At 52.0% G+C, this 17,850-nt stretch overlaps 1 protein-coding gene across 1 annotated transcript; it reads right to left on the bottom strand.

The window, feature by feature from the left end:
- Positions 1-10,716: 10,716 nt before the first annotated feature.
- Positions 10,717-16,807, bottom strand: FATE1 (fetal and adult testis expressed 1; the record flags this gene model as incomplete). The annotated part of the gene is made up of 5 exons (XM_082609354.1): positions 10,717-10,848; positions 11,622-11,700; positions 15,560-15,677; positions 15,948-15,952; positions 16,731-16,807. The coding sequence occupies 5 exons, from the start codon at positions 16,805-16,807 to the stop codon at positions 10,717-10,719; spliced, it is 411 nt and encodes a 136-aa protein (XP_082465480.1).
- Between the last annotated feature and the right edge of the window lie 1,043 nt (positions 16,808-17,850).

Here is a 17,850-nt window from a genome sequence, read left to right as displayed (position 1 = left end):
CTTCCATGTACAACCAGGACCCTCACCTGCCAGGGAGAGGCCCAAGAGGAAGGTCACAGAACACCCTGGCACCATATAAGGCAGGAGGGCCTCAGGTGAGCACTGAGAACAGAGCCGGGGCCCACTTGGCAAACCCCAGCTCCCCTGGGTATTGCTGTGGCAGTGCAGGGCAAGGGCATCTGCATCGCCAACGTGGCAGGCTCCAAGCACCCAGGAGATGACGGTGCTCTTCCCACCCCCATAGGTAATTTCAAAGGCAAACAGTGCTGAACTGCATGATGTGTTTCTTTTCCTTTTACCTCAGTGAACTTTTTTTTTTTTTTTTTTTTTTTTTTTTTGCTGTACGCGGGCCTCTCACTGCTGTGGCCTCTCCCGTTGCGGAGCACAGGCTCCGGACACGCAGGCTCCGCGGCCATGGCTCGCGGGCCCAGCCGCTCCGCGGCATGTGGGATCTTCCGGGATCGGGGCACGAACCCGTGTCCCCTGCATCGGCAGGCGGACTCTCAACCACTGCGCCACCAGGGAAGCCCTACCTCAGTGAACTTTTTGACATATGAACTAACAAAGCTAAAACAAAACAAAACAAGAAACTGTTTAAGCCATCTTCTGTTGTCTGGCACAGGCTTAAGCTGCTGAGCACCTCCAAACTAGCCACTGCCCCCAAATTCCTGCCCTGTGGGAGGAGATGTATCTCCTTGGCCCAAAGAAGCTGCCACCTGCCCCCACCCCCAGCTCTCTGGTTCTCCTCAGGTGGGAGTCCTACCTCTCACTGACTTTTTCACCAGGAGCAGTGACTCTGGGGATCCTTCTTTTCTGCTCTGATCACATTCTCTCCGGCACCTCCAAGCTGAGGAGCAAACGGTAGCCCGGTGGATGGGGCAAGGAGTGAGGAGGAGAGAAGGGAGGGCTCCCATGGGCTCTATACGCAGTGGTCCAAATCAGGGCTCTCTCCTTTGGGCTATGGGGAGCCTTGTAAGGGCTGAGCAGGAGCATGACAAGGACAGCATTATATTCGAGAAAGATCCTTCTGACTGCTAGGTGGAGACTGGATTAGAGGGGGAGCAAGAGTGGAGAAGTCTGGAGAAGACGGTGCCAATGAAGCCCGAGACAAGGGGGAGGGGATTGGGTGTGTGGAGTGAGGGAGAACAAGTGGGTGAGGCCACGCAGGAAGAATCCTGGAGAACCCCAACATTTAAGAATTGAGTAGAGGAGGAGTCATCCACAAAATGGACTGAGAAAAAGCATCCTGAGGGGAAAAATCCAGAAGAGAGACAGGAGATGGTGATCCACCATGTGTTTTGCATGGGGTCAGGGAGGATAGGATGGCGCTTCCCTGCTGAGGCATGCCCCACCAGATTTGGTCAGAAATGATGAGCACGCCCCGCGGATTACCTACTGCTGGAGCTCATCGTCCCAACTCCCTCCCCAAGCTTGCTCCAGCTTCTGAAGCCATCACCATGGCGATGGCAGGCACCTCAGGCTCTGCAGTGAGTGGTAATAACAAGCAGCCTCAGAGCCACTCGCCTGTTTCTCTCTGTGGGACTGTGGCACCAGGATGCTAATGAGGGAACCTGAGGGAGAGGAACCTGGATCCCTGAGTCCCTGCTTGAACCCTAGAGGTAGCTGACCATGGAGACAGAAAGTTCCAGGCAATGCAAACAAAGCTGGGGCCTCTTGCACTGATCAGGTTTCGGTGCTGGCCTCCTGGAAGCCTGAAGATGAAGAGGGGCTGGAACTCAGGCCCAGAGTGGAACACGTTAGAGCACTTTTCAGGGGATGAACGGCAGGGGTAGAAGAGGGGCAGTGAAGGTCAAGTTCACTGCAGGGCTGGAGGGGTCCCTGGTGTGGGAGGGTGGACCCGGAGTACAGAGTGAGCTATGCTTACAGCAATAGGGCAGAGGAGTCCAAGGCCCCCCAGGGAGGCTGCAAACACCAGGCCGAGGACTTGGGACAGCCTCTTGCTGATAGAGAGCCAGCATTGGCCCTGCCTGCCACCACTTGGACCCCTCCTCTCCTTACTGATCATCCCCAATAGCAGTGGCACTGAACCCACAAGAGGGACAGCTCTGGGGGCACATGACAACATTTATGCCCTTTATAAGTTTCTGGCACCAAGACAGATTCCTCTCCCATGATCCCTGCTCCTTCTCTGCCAGGAACAGGCTCTTCCCTCTGTCTGGCTGCCCTGCATGCTCTGCCACCCACATGCCCCCTCACGAGAAATGCCCCCTCAGACCTCTCACCAGGGAACAAGGGTAGGCAGCTATCCCCAGCCCGCAGGCAGCTAGGCCAGTTTCCCATCTGCGCGTTTGCTCCGGAAACTTCATCCAGTTCCAGACTTCGCTTGCCATTATGTCCCCACCCAGGCGTCTCTTCCAAGCTGCCCACCCATATCTCCAGCTGCCTGCTGGACACCTTCTTCTTTGAGGTGCCTCAAACCCAACCTACCTAAAACTGACCTTGACATTTTTTACCTACAAATCAGCTTCTCCTCCAGTTTCCCAACTCAGAAAGGGACCTGTCCTCTTCGCAGCCACCCAGGCCAAAAACCTTCACTCATCCCCTCCAAGCAGCCCCCGTTCTCAGTTGATTGTCCCCCCGACAAAGTGTCAAAAATCTTTCCATTCACTGCCCTCTGTCCCCAAGGCCCCGGCCTGGTCTCGAGCTTTCAGAGTCACTCTCCAGGCCTGCCGCAGCAGACTCTGACCAGCCCAGCGCTCACTGGGGTCTGGACTGGAGGGGAGACATGGACACCACCTGGCTTGCTGGCAGTTCAATCTCTGAGAGGGGATGAACGTCACCCCTCACCCCACCATAGCATGAGAGCAAGGCTGAGGGGAGAGTCCTGAGGAGACTGCGGAGGACAGGCCCCAGGAGATGGAGTCTCAGGGAGGGAGGAGCCTGCAGGGCCACATCAGGAGAGCAGGGCTGCCGGCAGAGCCTGACTCTTCTTCCCCCTGAGATGAGAGCTGGAGCGGCCCTGCGTCACACACTAGGGGCCTCGCTGGTGACCTCATCAAGAGCAGCCTCAAGGAGTGATGGTAGAGAAGACTGTTTGTAGGGTTTCAGACTCCTTTTACACAAAGGAGATAGTAAAGCAAGTGGAAGGTTTTTGAGGAGGGATGGTGAAAATATCTCTGCTTGTGACCAACCCCGGTTAGGGCTGGAGCTCATGAAAGATGGATAGAATGCGCGGGTCCAGGTACCAGAGGAGGTGAGAGGTGACTTATGAAGAATGCAGAGGGGAGGGGTCCCTGATGAACAGGCCAGGAGGGGAAGGAAGTGATAGGCAGACATGTTAGATGGGGGTAGGGGAACAGTGAGAGACAGGTCAAGAAGCTCACTCATGCCAATCCCCAGCATTCTCAGCAAAATGGGAGGGGGTTTCATCTTCAGAGGCATCAGGCAGTGGTAGATGCGGATCTTGCAGGAGGCCAGAAAGTTTGCAATAGCTGCTGCAGGAATGCACTGGAGAAACAAAGCAAGTGTGAGGGCAGGGCTAGGCTGCGTGAGGAAGACTGCAGATGTGTAGTTGGCAAAGAGAAGAGAGATGGGCAGGGGACCCAGATAGGAGGGAAGCTTACAAACCAAGGGTAAGGTACCATAGTTCTGTAAAAAGCCCAATATCAATCGTAGTGCACTTCTGGGCCTCCCTTCTCGTCGTCCACTAGTTGAACAGCCAGCCCAAGACTTTTATAGAGACCCCAGCCTGGTCCAGGGAGTCTCTTGGACCCTGGTTAAAAGCATTCTGATGATGATCCCTTCAGAGATGTTAAGGCCAGGAAGAGAAGGAGGAAGCTGGAAATACAACCAAGGCTCGAAGCCAGAGCTACTACCTTCCAGTCTGTGGCTCATTCAAATCTCACCGCTGCCCAGTGCTCTTTTAGTCATTCATCTAGTCCATGCATATGGTCAAGGCACCTGGTGTGCACCAGGTCTCCACAAGGTGCTGAGCTGAGAAAGATGAGTCTGGCAGAGTCTCTGACGTCAGTGTTGCTCCCAGAATAAAAGAGAAAACCAGGAACACAATTCATCCTCAGAGTCAATTCTCTGTCCACATCTATTCTGTTTCTCAGCAGCATTTGACACAAGTTAGGCACTCTCTCCTTCTTGAAATAATGGGTTCCATGCTCCTGGTTCTGCTCCTGCCTCAGTGGCCACTTCTTATTAGTGTCCTCTGAAGAAACCTCCTCCTCTTTCCTGATTCTAAACTTTGGAGTGTCCTGAACTCAGTGATTGAGTAGATTCCTTATCTTTTCTCTCTTTGTCACTTCGTCATCCAGTCTTCTGGCTTTAAACACATCTGTACACTGATGACAACTTCCCAGCCTCTCTCCTGAACTGCAGTTTGTCTCCCTGACGTTACCACTTGGATGTCGAATCTCAGGCTGAATATGTCAAAAACCGAGTACTTGATCTTCCCCTCAAAACCTTATCCTCCAGTACTCGTCAGCAACTCAACAAAGGTAATGCTGTTCTCCCAGTTAGTCAAATCAGAAGCCAACAAGGACCTACTATATAGCACAGGAAACCCTACTCAATACTCAGTGATAACCTGCATGGGAAAAGAATCTGAAAAAGAATTGACGTATGTATATGTATACCTGAATCACTTTGCTGTACACCCGAAACTAATACAACGTTGTACATCAATGATAATCCAATGAAATTTAAAGAAAAACCTTAGAGTCATCCTTAACTCCTCCCTTTCTTTCATACTGCCACACACTGCAAATCACGTGCTAGCAGCAATTCTGGCCATTGCAGTAGAAAGAGTCCTGGGCAGCAGACAGAGAACCATGCCAAGGGGAGAGTTGTGCACGTCATGGGTGGCATGGAGGTGGGCAGGCAGGCAGACATAGACAAGCAGAGCCAAGAGGACGCTAGAATGGGGGCGTGGGGCTGTAGGGGGCAACTTCTCGTTCATTGAGCAGCTACCACTGCTGCTAACACTTGACCTAAGTTAACTCATTTAATTCCCACAAAAATCTGGCAAGGCTGATGCCATTACTATCCCCATTTTACAGATTCACACCTAAGCAATCTGGCTCCAAAAGCACATTCAACCATAGGGCCAGCCTGGAAGGTGAAGAGAGCCAGGGACGTGGGCATGAGTACCAAGAGGAGAACTAGGTCAGCACCGCACCAGGCACAGCGGCTCTCAGGGCTGACTTTGAGTGTGGAGCCGAAGCTGCAGGGACCCCTTGTGCCCCAGGCCTGGAGGGACAGTTGGAAGGGGCTCTGCAGGTGGAGTGAGGGCCTGGCACTCACTGGGCAGGCGTGGCTCCTTGATGCCAGTTTGCCTCTGGCTATCATCAGCCACTTTGAGGTCAGGCTCGAGGTTAGCACCTCCATGAAAAAGATGCTTGACCACTATTTTTTAAATGAATGAAATCTCCAGTGGGACATACGGAAAACAGGACTTTGCCCAAGAGGTCTGGCAGAACAGTGTGCTTCGTCATTCCTTTGACAAGGGGCAGGAGCCTCTAGTGTGGACACCGTTACATCAGAAACTTTCCAAGGTTGGGCTGCTTTTGCCACCAGAGGCTTTATTTCTTTACAGACAAAGATAGGACTGGAGCAGTGCATCTGACATCAGTCACAGTCAGCCCACACCCCAGGGGAGGCTCCTCCTAGGACAGACAGCACCCTAGAGACAGCAGCCCATCCGCCCAGCCCCTGCTGTCCTCACTGAGAAGCCACTCCTGCACTCAACATGTCCCAAACTGACATGACCCTCTGACTCCAGCCCCAGCTCCTATCTCCCGAGTGCCTCATCTTGAGAAAGGCACATCTTTCCCCACCTGTGCTCAATCCAGAAACCTAGGTAGGAGTAATCCTTGACACCCCCTCTGCATTCTCAAATCCTGTTGGTTTTACTGCTGAAATCTCTCTCCGGTACTTTCTTCTCTGTCTATCCTGACTGCTGCTGCCCTAGGCCTGGCCCCAGCCCGTCCTCTCCTCTACCTTCCACACCACCAGGGTGAGTTCAGTCAGTCCACACCTGGATCTATCTGTCACTCCTGCTTCTAAAACCCGTGGACAGATGCCCTCACCCTAGAAATAAACTTCATCAGGACAGGGACTTGTATGTTTCGTTTTCTCATTAATCCCCAGAGCCTAGCCCCATGGCAAGCACATACATATTTTAGATGTGTGAATGTGAATGAATGAATGGATTCCCTAAACTTGCTCTGCACATTCCGAAATCCACACCTTGTTTCATGTTCACTTTTTCATTCTTCATTTGTATCATAGACTTATCGTGTCTTCACAATGATTTATTTGCTTATTTTCTGTCCCCCACTAGATGATTACATCTATGTGAGCAGGGACCAGGAGTGCCTTGTTCCCTGCTGTGTCCCAGGACTAAGGATAGTGTCAGGTACTCGTTGAATGGATTGAAAGCTCATCTATGTAATAAATTTCAGACTCTGTATTTGGGCATTCAAACCCCATCCGGATCTGAGCAGACACATATTTGCAGCTTCATCTCCAGTGGGAGCATCTCATGTTGGAGCCTGGTGGGGGGGTGGACAGGGCTAGTCCTGGCAGTTCTGAGGCCACCATGGCACCCAAGCACCCACCAGGTACACACCTTGTCAGTCACAGTTAGGACTCAACTCCAAGCACATGTGCCCAGTCCAAGCACCCAGTGACCCTCCCTCTGGAGAAGGCAGCCCTCACCCTGGAAGCCTCCATTTGACAAGTGGTACTAAGGGCTCTGCCCATGCTCCGCCAACTGCAGGGCCCACACCCTGGCAGGAGATATACAGAGTTGGCTGCCCCAACACTAGCTGCCTCCTCTTGGCCACAGTCTGACATGGATGGAGCTGCTACTTGCTGGTCTGGGCTCAAGCTGAGATGCATGGCAAGCTCAGCTGGACAGCCAAAATGGGAAGCCTATCCCTGCCCCAAGCCTGCTGGCTGGTTCCGGAATCTTCCCTCAGCCAGAGGCTCTAATGGCTTCACTGCAGATGCATTTGTCAAAATGGCAAAAAATAAATAAAATAAAATTCAAAAAATCAAAAAAAAAATGGCAAAGGTGCTGGCCCCCAAAGCCTGAGAGGCGTGCAGCAGGTGCTCTCCTTTGAGGCTGTCCTGAGGAGGCCAGGCTGCAGCTCGAAGGGCTGAAAGCAAAGGCTACAATCCCAGCAGGGTTTATGGGAGAAGTGCCATATATATAACCCCACTCCTACATCTGTTACTCCTCATATGCAGGGAGCCAAGAAGCTCCAAGTGGCACGGTCCCCATGCTCTGAGGCTCGGATGCCCAGAAATGTCCTGGACCAGGCAGGCAGTGGGGGCAGATGCAGGTGGTGAGGCCCACAGACTCCTCCCTCTCTCCCACCCCACCCCTCCTGGCCAGGCAGGCTCTTGGCCCCTCCGTTGTCCCCTAGGAGGGTGGCAGGGAGGGTGGCTGGAAAAAGCTTGGAGCAAAGGCTCAGCTGCCTTGAGGCAAGCCTAGCATCACACTCAGTGCCTCCGTGCTCCTAAAGGCCCCAAGACTGCATTCGTGTACTTTGACAAAGGACAAAGTCTCCCCACACAGCCACTTTCGCTCAGCTCCCTGGCAGACCAGGCACACGAAGGCCCATGTCAAGCCCAGCTCTAGGACCTACACACGTTCGCGGGCTCTAACCCTGACCCTGTGGAGGCCACCGGCCCTTCCTCACCAGTCAGACGGCTTCAGAGGCAAGGTGTCTGGGCCACAGTCAGCATCTGTTGGTCCGTCCGAGAAGCTTCCAATCAGAGACGAGCCCTTGGGGACTCATCAGCACCTGCGGCCAGCAGAGACCTCCCAGTGCTCCTGTCCCCAGGCCAGTGGGGTCCCCGAACCCCGAAGTAGCTCACAGCTTCTCAGCTCTCAGTCAAAGAGCTGCCCACCCTGCCCGAGGCCAGCAGTGGCCCAGAGGAGCTCATGCCCACAGCTGAGGCAAAGTGGAGAGGCAAGTCCCAGAGTGGCACTTGCCCACTGGAGAAGTTGTACTGCCCGCTGGCTGGACGCCTGACCTTCTCACTGTGGGCCCTGCACACCCCAGGCTGCCAGCAGGTGAGGGTTGGATGCCAGGCTGCCTGGCTGTGGAAGCTGCTTGTCTGCCCAGACGCAAGAGCCAGCCCCTCCCAAGCTCCCCGAGGAGGCCTCCCTTACATAGAGCACATATTGCTCAGGGCTTTGTGTCTGGGGACCCAGAGTCACCTGCTCACCACCCCCATGCACCTGTCTCCAGCCTTGTTCACAGCCCCAGCCTACCTCCCTGGCCAGAGGGCAAACCACAGGGGAAACCTGGGAGAGAAAAGAGGTACCTGAGGTGGGGCAGGGTTGGGGGGAATCAATTCCTTCCCCTCCAGGGTTCCCTGGACTTGGCCTCCAAGAGGGGTCAGGGTTGGGGAAGGGAAAGGGGGGAAGACCCAGCCCTCTCTTCAGGAGTCAATTAGACCAGAATTGCTGCTGGGGACCCTGGGCAGAGGCCATCCAGCCAGGGAGCCCTGCGGAGGGGCCAGCAAGGAACAGCTCTGGCTCCGCCCTCTGGAGGCCTCTGGGGATGAAGAGGGCAGACAGGGCTAGGAGCAGCGAGCAGTCACAGCACAGGGGTGGAGGGGCAGCCAGGGCCCAGACCAGGGCTCCACCTTTGCTCACTTAGCCCGGGAGGTGTTTCTCCAGGAGCCTCCACACTGTTTGTCTGCACCTCAGCTAAAGTGCTCCCAAGGGTGAACCTTTGTTTCACAACATATTTTCAAGCAGACTTTTCTGCACACATGTCTGTGTTCGCTCACACACTCACTCCCACGGCCCAGAGGGTAGACCTTGCCCAGCCCCGCAGAAGTCTTCCCTTCCTCTGAGCACTCCCACATGGCCGGGTTGGAGCAGAAGAAAGGAGCAGCTTCAGGAGAGGCACCTGAGGGCCGGGGGCTGGACGGGTGGCCTGCAAAGAGGCAGCCCGGCCTTCCTCCAGGTCCTCAGGGGATTCCTGGGGCTCCAGGGCCCACTTGGCGGGGTCCTCCCTGGGCCTCTTGGCTCTCCTGACTAGAAGCACTTGTATCTGGGCACTGCCTTCTCCCCACTCTGCAGGTGTCTTCCTCTGGCACCCCAGTACCCTCTCTTCTCTGGGACCAGAGAGGGAATCTTCCAACTGTTTCTTCACCAAATGTTCTTGCTTCTACTCTCAGCAGAGCCCGAGCTCCAGCAGCCATGTTCACGGGACGGCACAGGGCTGACAGGAGACCCACACCCTGCTGTCAGAAGTACCACAGGCCCCGGAGGCTCAGGAACTCCCTCATGGTGTGGAGCCCACTGAGGGCCAGAGAGGGGTGGGCCAGGGGCAGAGCAGGCTCAAGGGCTCAAGTCTCTCTCCCTCTCACCATCCCTCCTCACTTGTGTTCTCTCTCTCTCTCTCTCTCTCTCTCTCTCTCTCTCTCACACACACACACACACACACACAGGGTCGTGTTTATTTTATATCTAGTAACTAACACTCTCTCTCACCTTTATAGATGGAGAAGCCTTGACAGACACTTGGGGGCTTGGGTAAGGTCCGTTTAGCCACTAAAGCCAATGACAATGTTATGATCTAGGTCCTTGCCCCTGAGAAATGTGTGTTTATCCTTTGGTCCCAGGGAAAGAGCAGCAGCTCTTCTGAAGGCCTCCTGCAGCCCAGTACATTTGCCCTGAGGCCAGGCCCCAAGCAGTGACACTCCTGCCCTCTTAGGCCAAGTCCCACTGCCCTACTCAGCAATCTGCCCTGTATGAGGTGAATGTTAAAGGGCTGTGGACACAGGGGAGAAGGGTTCAAAGGCCCTCTGTGTGGCCTCCCATCCAGCCTCCAGAGCCGAGTCGGGGCTGGTCCCCGACCAGTCTGTAGGAGGCAGGCTGAGCCCTAGACCCTAGATGGGTTCAGGAGACCCTAGACCCAACCCTGTCTCGGTCTTGCTAGATGACCCCGGGGCCATGTTTCCCCTCTCTGGGACTCAATTTCCTCCCGAACAAATGGAAAAGTCTCTGTTCCTGTCCAGGCGATTCCTCTGACTGAGTTCCTGTAACACCCAACCAGGACAAGCTACTGCTGCAGAACCGCTTCCCCATAAGCTGTCGCTGGTGGAAGCCACACAGGAAGGACCTTGCCAAACCCTGCCCCTAAGGAGGCCCCCGACTGGTCTGGCGATGGGGAGGGAGGAGGGGGCTGGGAAGAGGGAACCAAGGTCATTGTCTAGAGGGGCTGTCCCCACATGAGTCCCGGATGCAAGAAGCTCAGCCACCAGTGTTTGCTGCTATCACTGAACTTTTATTGAGAACATCCTCTGCGCAAAGCCCTGCACACAACATTGAAGAAAACAGGGAAGACACAGCCAAGTCCATGCCGAGGATGGAACAGAAGGGACGCTGAGGGCCCGGAGGCAAGGTCTAGCTCTAAGATGGTCACCATGGAGCCCTGACAGGCAAGCAGGAACTACCTATCACTGGTGTTACTGTGGGGACAGGAAGCCACCCTCCTCACCCTCCAAAGGGGCTGCATGCCAGCCCGTTCAGGCCTTTGGAATTCCACACTTCCTCCACCTTCCAGCAGCTAGGGCTTCCCTCAGGCAGAGTTGGGAAATGGCCCTCATGCTGCTGATGGCTGCTGAGAGTTGGAAGGAGGATGGGCAGGGAGGGGTGGCCGAGGGAGAGAAGAGAAGAAGGGGAGGAGGGAAGGGCTCCAGCTCCTCGGCGGGTCGGCATCACTGGCGCATCCACAGCCAGAGGTTGGAAATGCAGGTAGACAACAGCATGGTGAAGAACACGGCTTCCCTGTGGCGCCAGGTGGCACCCTCGTCCTCCACAGCGCGCAGATGCCCGGTGATCATGTGCAGCTGCAGAGAGACCGGAGCCGGCTGGTGGGCAAGTCTCTTCTGGGGAGGCCCGCGGCACACCAGTAGGGGGAAAAGTAGGACGTTAGCACAGGAAGGGCCTCTGCTGCCCTTTGGGAGGCCAAAGTGTCTCTGGGCAAGAAGAAAGCAGAGCAGCTGAGACCAGGGGCTTGGGGTGGGCCCAGAGGGACCTGGGGGCTGGGCTGCCTGTGTTTTCAGGCCCGGCCGCCTTGCCCCGACCTTGGTGTCCTTCCCGTTGTCCGGAAGAAGCCAGCCCGTCCCAGCTGTGCCGTGGAGAGCCGGGAAAGGTGTGGGGACAGCAGCACCAGAGGGAGGGCCCCAGAATGGGGTGACACGCTGGGCCCAGAGAGGGCCACCAGGGAAGATGCCCCTCCATGGCCACACCCATGCCTGCTGGGGACTCTTCCTGAGGAGACCTGGACTTTGTGTGAATGAAGGCGAGCCCTCGCTCAGACCTCTTGGTCTGTTCTCTCTGCATAGACTTCTCCTATCCTCTGACGTTCCCTCTTCCTCCTCCTTTTCTCCTCCCCTTCTCCCTTCCCGCATCTCAGGGAGAGAGACAAGGTTGAGGCCGGGCGTCAAAATAGGACATGAGCCAAGACGGCTGCGAGGAAGGGGAGGCGAGCCCGACTTCACCTCCAGTGCTAGAGGGTAAGATGATTGGAGAGCCTGCGCATCCTCAAGGTGGGTGGCCCCAGCCACCCCAAGACACCATGATTCTGCCTCCATCCTCCAAGTGGGTCCTGGACACTCGCCTGTCTTCTCATGACCTCCACCTCCAGTCCATTTAGTTCTTCCAGGCCAATCTCAGTGACCATATCTGCCTCCGAGATGCTGGGAAGGAAGAAAAGACAGAGACTCAGAGCTTCTGGTGGTCCCAGGCCGGGCCTGCCAGGATGCACAGGAGGGCCATGAAGGCAGGCGGGTAAGGTGGGGACAGCGTCCAGCTTCTCTGGACAGTGAGTCTGTCGGCCTGCGGTCCTTCCCTTCCCGGGTAGCGGTCCTCTGCCAGCACCGTGACATGCAGACATTGGCTGAGTCTGAGCAAGCACTGAAGGGGAGAGGAAATCCTCACTTTCAGAACCAAGGGAATTAAGGCCTAGCAAGGTGACCACAGTTCCCAAGGGCACACAGGAAGCACCGGAGCTCAGGAGAGAACCCTGGCTACTGGGAAACCAGGGTGAGCCCAGTCATTCCCTCAGCCTTCGTTTTGATCCATCTGCTAATGACTCCTGGGACTGAGGGAGCGGGTCTCTGGCCCAGAGCTCTGGGGTCAGAGGGGTCTCATGCCCTGAAGAGCCACTGTGGGCCAGAGGAGCAGAATATGCCCGACCTGCCTGGGTTCAAATCTCAGCTCTAGGATTCCAGGGCAGGAGGAACTATTTTACCAGCTGCTTGTTTAACACACACTCACCACATGCCAGGGACCATCCTCTAAGCACTTGCCAATACCAGGTCATTAAATCGTCATCAAGACCGTTCGAAAGGGGTATCACTATCACTTCATTTTGAAAGAGGAAAACTGAGACGCAGAGGGCAAATAACTTGCCCAAGTCACACAGCTGGTAAGTAGCAAAGCAGTCATTGAACCCAGGACGTTTCACTCCAGAGGTTGTGCTCTTAACCATGACACTAACATGCCTCTCCTTTTTGACACTGCGTCCACCTAAGACTCCATTAAAGTGACAGCAAAGACAGGAAAATAGTATAAACCCATAAGAAACAAGATAATAGGAGAGGCAATGAAGAATGAAAGCGCTCAACAGGATTGTAGAATTCAGAAAGTGCCGATAAAGAAACCCAGCAAAGCAGGCCTCTGCTGGGCTTGTGGCTCTTGGAAGCAAATGGGGAGCAGCTGAGAGGGAGCTCCCTTCCCGGCAGCCCTCCGAGAGGACCCAGACCTGGAGTCTGCAGGACCACTAGGGTGGAGGAGGACTGAGGTAGAAAACAGGAGCACTAACTGAAGGTCTGGACATGGAACAGTCACCCACTGCTCTCATCCCATCTCGTAGGCAGCCGGGGACTTACCCTGAAGCCCAAACCTGAACTAAATGAGTGGGAAAGCGGAGGTGATGGTGCCTCAAAGTAGGACCCTCTGAATCTCAGTGCTTAAGGATACCGGGCAGGACAGCCAAAGCAGAACCTGCCATCTGACAGGCCTCACCCAGACTCAGCCTTCTGGGCTGCCTCTTCTATTTGCCTCATTCTTAGAAGGAAATAGACAACTAAGGCTTACCTGTCACCTGAGAAAGACCTGCAGCCCTCCTCTGTTCCTTAGAAAATGTTAAAGTGCAAGGTGGAACATCTTCTGTCTAAAGGATTCTCATAAGAACTTTGCCACCACGCTCCATTTGTTGTGATAGGACAACATTTCTTTTTCTCAAAAGTGCACACAGATATTGGTGTGATTTTGTGTGTGTGTGTGAACAGTAGTACTTCACAGCCATAGTATTTTATTTTCTTCTTCCCCCTCCTCTTCTCCTCCTTCTTTTTCTTCTCCTCCTCCTTCTCCTTCTTCTCCCTCTTCTTCTTCTTCTTCCTAAGATACCTCAAAAATAGCATTAAAAGGACAGTGCATGTCAACAAGACTCCAGGACTATAACAGGGAATTAGATGGAGAGTTTTCTCCTAGAACAATTTCCACACTATCCCCTTGATTTTCCTATATCTTGGGATCAGAAGGAGAAAAAGTGTTTTGAGAGAGTTGAAGGCAAAATAAGGATCAGTGACTGGGGTGTGCTTGTTCGTTTGTTTGTTTGAGATAACATATTCTAACACATCAATATCATAAGAATTAATTTAACAATATCTGTAAGCTCAATGATAACTTATGACCATCCATCAGATGACAGGTCTAACTGTCCAAAAAGAGTTGCCTTTTTACTCTTTTGCTTTTAATGTTAGAAACCCTCTACTTAGAATTATATACACTGTAAAACATTGGATTTTTATTTACGTTTGATGGAGATTAGGAAAATCTATGAACTGCAGCAAGTCCCAGCTTCCCTCTGTTAATTATTTCCAAAACTGTTATTTTTATCTTCATACACTTTTTAAGGCACACTACATTTTTTACCCCCAATGAACAGAACAGTATTATGAATTTTTTGCTCTTTCAGGTTGTGGTTCTCTCAGAGGCAGTAAGAGCTCCATTAACTTTTTTACTAAAAAATAAATAATGAATAAATAAGTAGAATTGAGAAATTTAACTCTAAATGTCTAAATTTAATTTCTAAATTCAATTTAAGGACTCTAGTTTTTAAAGGTGTACTCCCGTGGTCCTAAGAGGTAACTTTAATTAATCCAGAGGTTAATTAAATACCCCTAGCACCTCCACCTCCCATGTCAGTGTCACGGCATGAACCTGACCTGCTGGAGCATCTAGATTTGAGTTCAGCCTTAGGACACATGAATCCAGTTCAATATTTCTGGCTTATTTTCATTCCCAGGAGCTCTGTGACCTGGGAGCTCTCTTTCTCTTTATTCATTGGGGGTGGAATAATATCACCATTTATTGTAACACTCCCTAGAACAGTCAGTTCTCCCTCCTCTCAGGTGGGGTTGCCTTTCCCCAGTAACCTTTGCAACAGTATAACAACCATGTTTCTGCAACTTGCCCTCATCCAAGGTGAATGTAGCTAACAGAATCAGCCACAGAACTACCAGACTCAAGTAGTTTCCTAGAACAGTCATGTCTCCCTCCTCCCCAAGATGCCTGCCTTTCCACAGTATTTGATGCAACAACGGGGCCACCATTTTCTCTAGAACATTCCTTCAGATGGTGAGTGTAACTTAAAAGATTCATTACAGAACAATGGAAGTCAGGTGACTTTCTAGAACATCAGTTCTCCCTCCTTTCCAACCCGGTTGCCTTTCCCCGGTAACCTTTCCAACAGTATAGCCACCATGTTTCTACAACTTTCCCTCACCCAAATCGAGCGTAGCTGAAAGGATAGGCTACAGAAGGACGGAACTCAGGGGCTCATGTGATTCTCTAGAACAGTCAGGTCTTCCTCTTCTCCAAAATGGCTGCCTTTTCCCAGTATCCTTTGCAACAGTATAGCCACCATTTTTTCTGGAACATTCCCTCACTCAAATTGAATGTAGCTTAAAGGATTGGCCACAATATACTCAGATTCAATTGACTGGATTTCCTAATAACCAGGGAGCATATGAATTTCACTTGCCTTACCCTTGTCCAAGCCCTAAGATATACAGATATATTTATATGTATATCTAGATTTACATATTTATATATAGTTATATATAATTATTTTTATATATTTTATGTAGAAATAAATAATTATATATATAAATAGATATAAAATATAGATATATAGAGAAAATATACATATATAGATGTACATATATAAACAGATATATTTATTCATTTATTAATAAAAGAAAGCGTCATTTCACACACCCTGGACTTTTGTACAGTAAAGCATATATGTACTCCCCAAGCAATGTGTGCTTCAGGCATTCTGGGCTCTAGGTTGAACTGCCAGCCAAATAAATAATGGCCCTGACCTCTTGCTGGACCTTGCTGTCCTCGTTTGCCTGCCTAGTACACAGGAGCTTCATCCTTCCCCCAAAGTCAACATCTGGCCCTGCTCGACTTACTATCTTCAGACTAGAGCTGGTACTCCCAAACCCAACGCAGCCACCAAGTTTAAAGGGCCCCATACAGTACACTTTCTTGGACCAGGTTGCAGCCATATTCCAAACCGCAGCAGAGCCAGCAGCCTTTAGATCCAACTTCTGTTGCCACTGACAAACACCCGGGGACTGGGATCCATGCTCCTTCATTTCTAGGGTGAAGAACAGAGGACCCAGGAACACCCATAGAGGCTATACCAAGGCTTCATGGGCACAGAACACACCAGAAAAAGGATAGGGTCTCCCAACTTCTTAGGAATCACTCGACACCCATTCACTGATGTCTACTGGCTAATCCCAGGTCTCAGTTTCTTCGTCTATTCAAAATGTAGCAAATATTTACTGAGTGTCAATATCTGGGCTAGGTTATTTAAAAGCCAGCAATGGCCAAGAGACAAGATGGCAGCAATCAAGAAACTGACCATCTCTGTGTGTAGAGAGAATGGGGGAGGGGGGCAGAAAATAGTCCACCAGTGTAGATTCAGATCAAGACGTACATGCTGCCAAAACGATAAAAACAGGATAACAAGACAGAAGGAAGGGATTATTTCTAGAAAAGTCAGAAACAATATTGAGGCAGAGACCTGAAAAGGAGTCCAGCCATGGAAAATCTGTGGAAAGAGCATTCCAGGCAGAGGGAAGACATTGCACAAAGGCTGTGAAGAAGAAACACTCTTGGGGTGTTATAAGGACAGGCATAAAGGCACAGTGGAGTGGGTCAGCATGCCACAGTGGGAAGTATATTGAGGAGATGACCTTGTTTGGATCTTGTAGATCATCGTAAGGAGTTTGGAGTTTACTCTAAAGGGCAGAAGGCTTTGGAGGGTTAGGAGAGAGAGTTGATTTGATTGATCTTATAAATTGAGCTTTCTGAATGTTTTGCAATAGACACACTGGTAGCTTGGATGCCGGGGGGGGGATGTTGGTCACAACCTCCTCCATCACAGGCTACAAAATGCTCACATCATCAATCCCTTTGCCCCCAACTCGCCTGTCACTCAAACCACAAATATATGTGTAGGCACACCAAGGCACAGACACACACATGTATCACACATACATGCAAACACACACACATGCATATATGAGTGTCTGCCTAGCCACACCCACACGTTTTCCAACACACATGCACAGGTGCAGACACCCAAGGAAAGGGACATTACAGGGGATCCTCACCTGCTGGGATCACGTGCTCTTAGTTATACCCTTGGCTTCCAGGAACCAGTTCTTCAGCCATGGACATTTCTATGTCTTCTTTGATGTTAGAGGGTCCTCCTGCCATCATAACCAGTTGTTCACTTGTAAGCTGTGGCCAAGAATGCACAGGGAGCAGGGCACAGAGGATACACTTGGCAAATCAGCTCTTTGAGGGGTAGGAGCTCAAGGAAGATACACCTGGACATGGGGGTGGAGCCAGACTCCCTCTCTGGGCTTAAGCCTTGGACCCAGCACCTTCTGTTCCTGCTGTATCTTGCTGGCTGGGTTCGAGGCCTTCTCCCCTGCTACTCTGTAAGCAACTTAGGAGAAGTGACAAGGCTCAGAACCTTTGCCTGTGAGAACTGCCCTGGCTCTCGGGTCATCTGATTTGACCCCACTGGGGGGCAAGTAGGCTCCACCCAACATCATTTCTAGATAGAGGCAGACTAGCACAGGACTCCAGAGTCAGTCAGTGGCCAAAGCAGGGTTAGATCCCATCATGGCTTCTGCAAGCCCAGCTCTGGCTAATAATCCAGGCCACAGCACCCTTAAGAAAGCACCCTCTGCAGGGCATCCCCCGCCTTCCCCAATCCAGAGTTCCCAGACAAGGGACATGGCTTTTCCATGCCCTGGGTCAGCCTGGACAAGAGCCATGAGAACCAAAGTAGGGACGGGCAGGAGAAGAAGGACCTGCCTACAGCCACCGAAGCCCCAAGTGTCCCCAGCCCTGCCTGCCCTGGTCTAAGTTCAAATTCTCCCTCAGCTTCCCTACTGATTAAACCTCTGTGAGGGTCAGGCTTATGTGTCCACTTGGCTAGCCTAAGGCCCCCAGTTATTCCATCAAGCACTAGTCTAGGTGTTGTTATCAAGGCATTTTGTAGCTGTTGTTAATATCTACAATTGGTGGACTTTAAGTAAAGGACATTATGAATCCTTGATAATGTGGGTGGGCCTCTTCCAATCAGTTGAAGGCATTAAGAGCAAAGACTGCGGTGTCCCAGAGAAGAAATTCTGCTCAAGACTGCAACATCATCCCCTCCCTAAGATTCCAACCTGCTGAACTGCCCTGCAAATTTTGGCCTTGCTAGCCCCACAGTGGTATGAGCCAATTTCTTAAAATAAATTTTT

Source organism: Mesoplodon mirus (assembly GCF_964341445.2).
Source record: "Mesoplodon mirus genome assembly, chromosome: X".
NCBI lineage: Eukaryota > Metazoa > Chordata > Mammalia > Artiodactyla > Ziphiidae > Mesoplodon > Mesoplodon mirus.
This window is presented reverse-complemented; position numbering and strand designations above follow the sequence as displayed.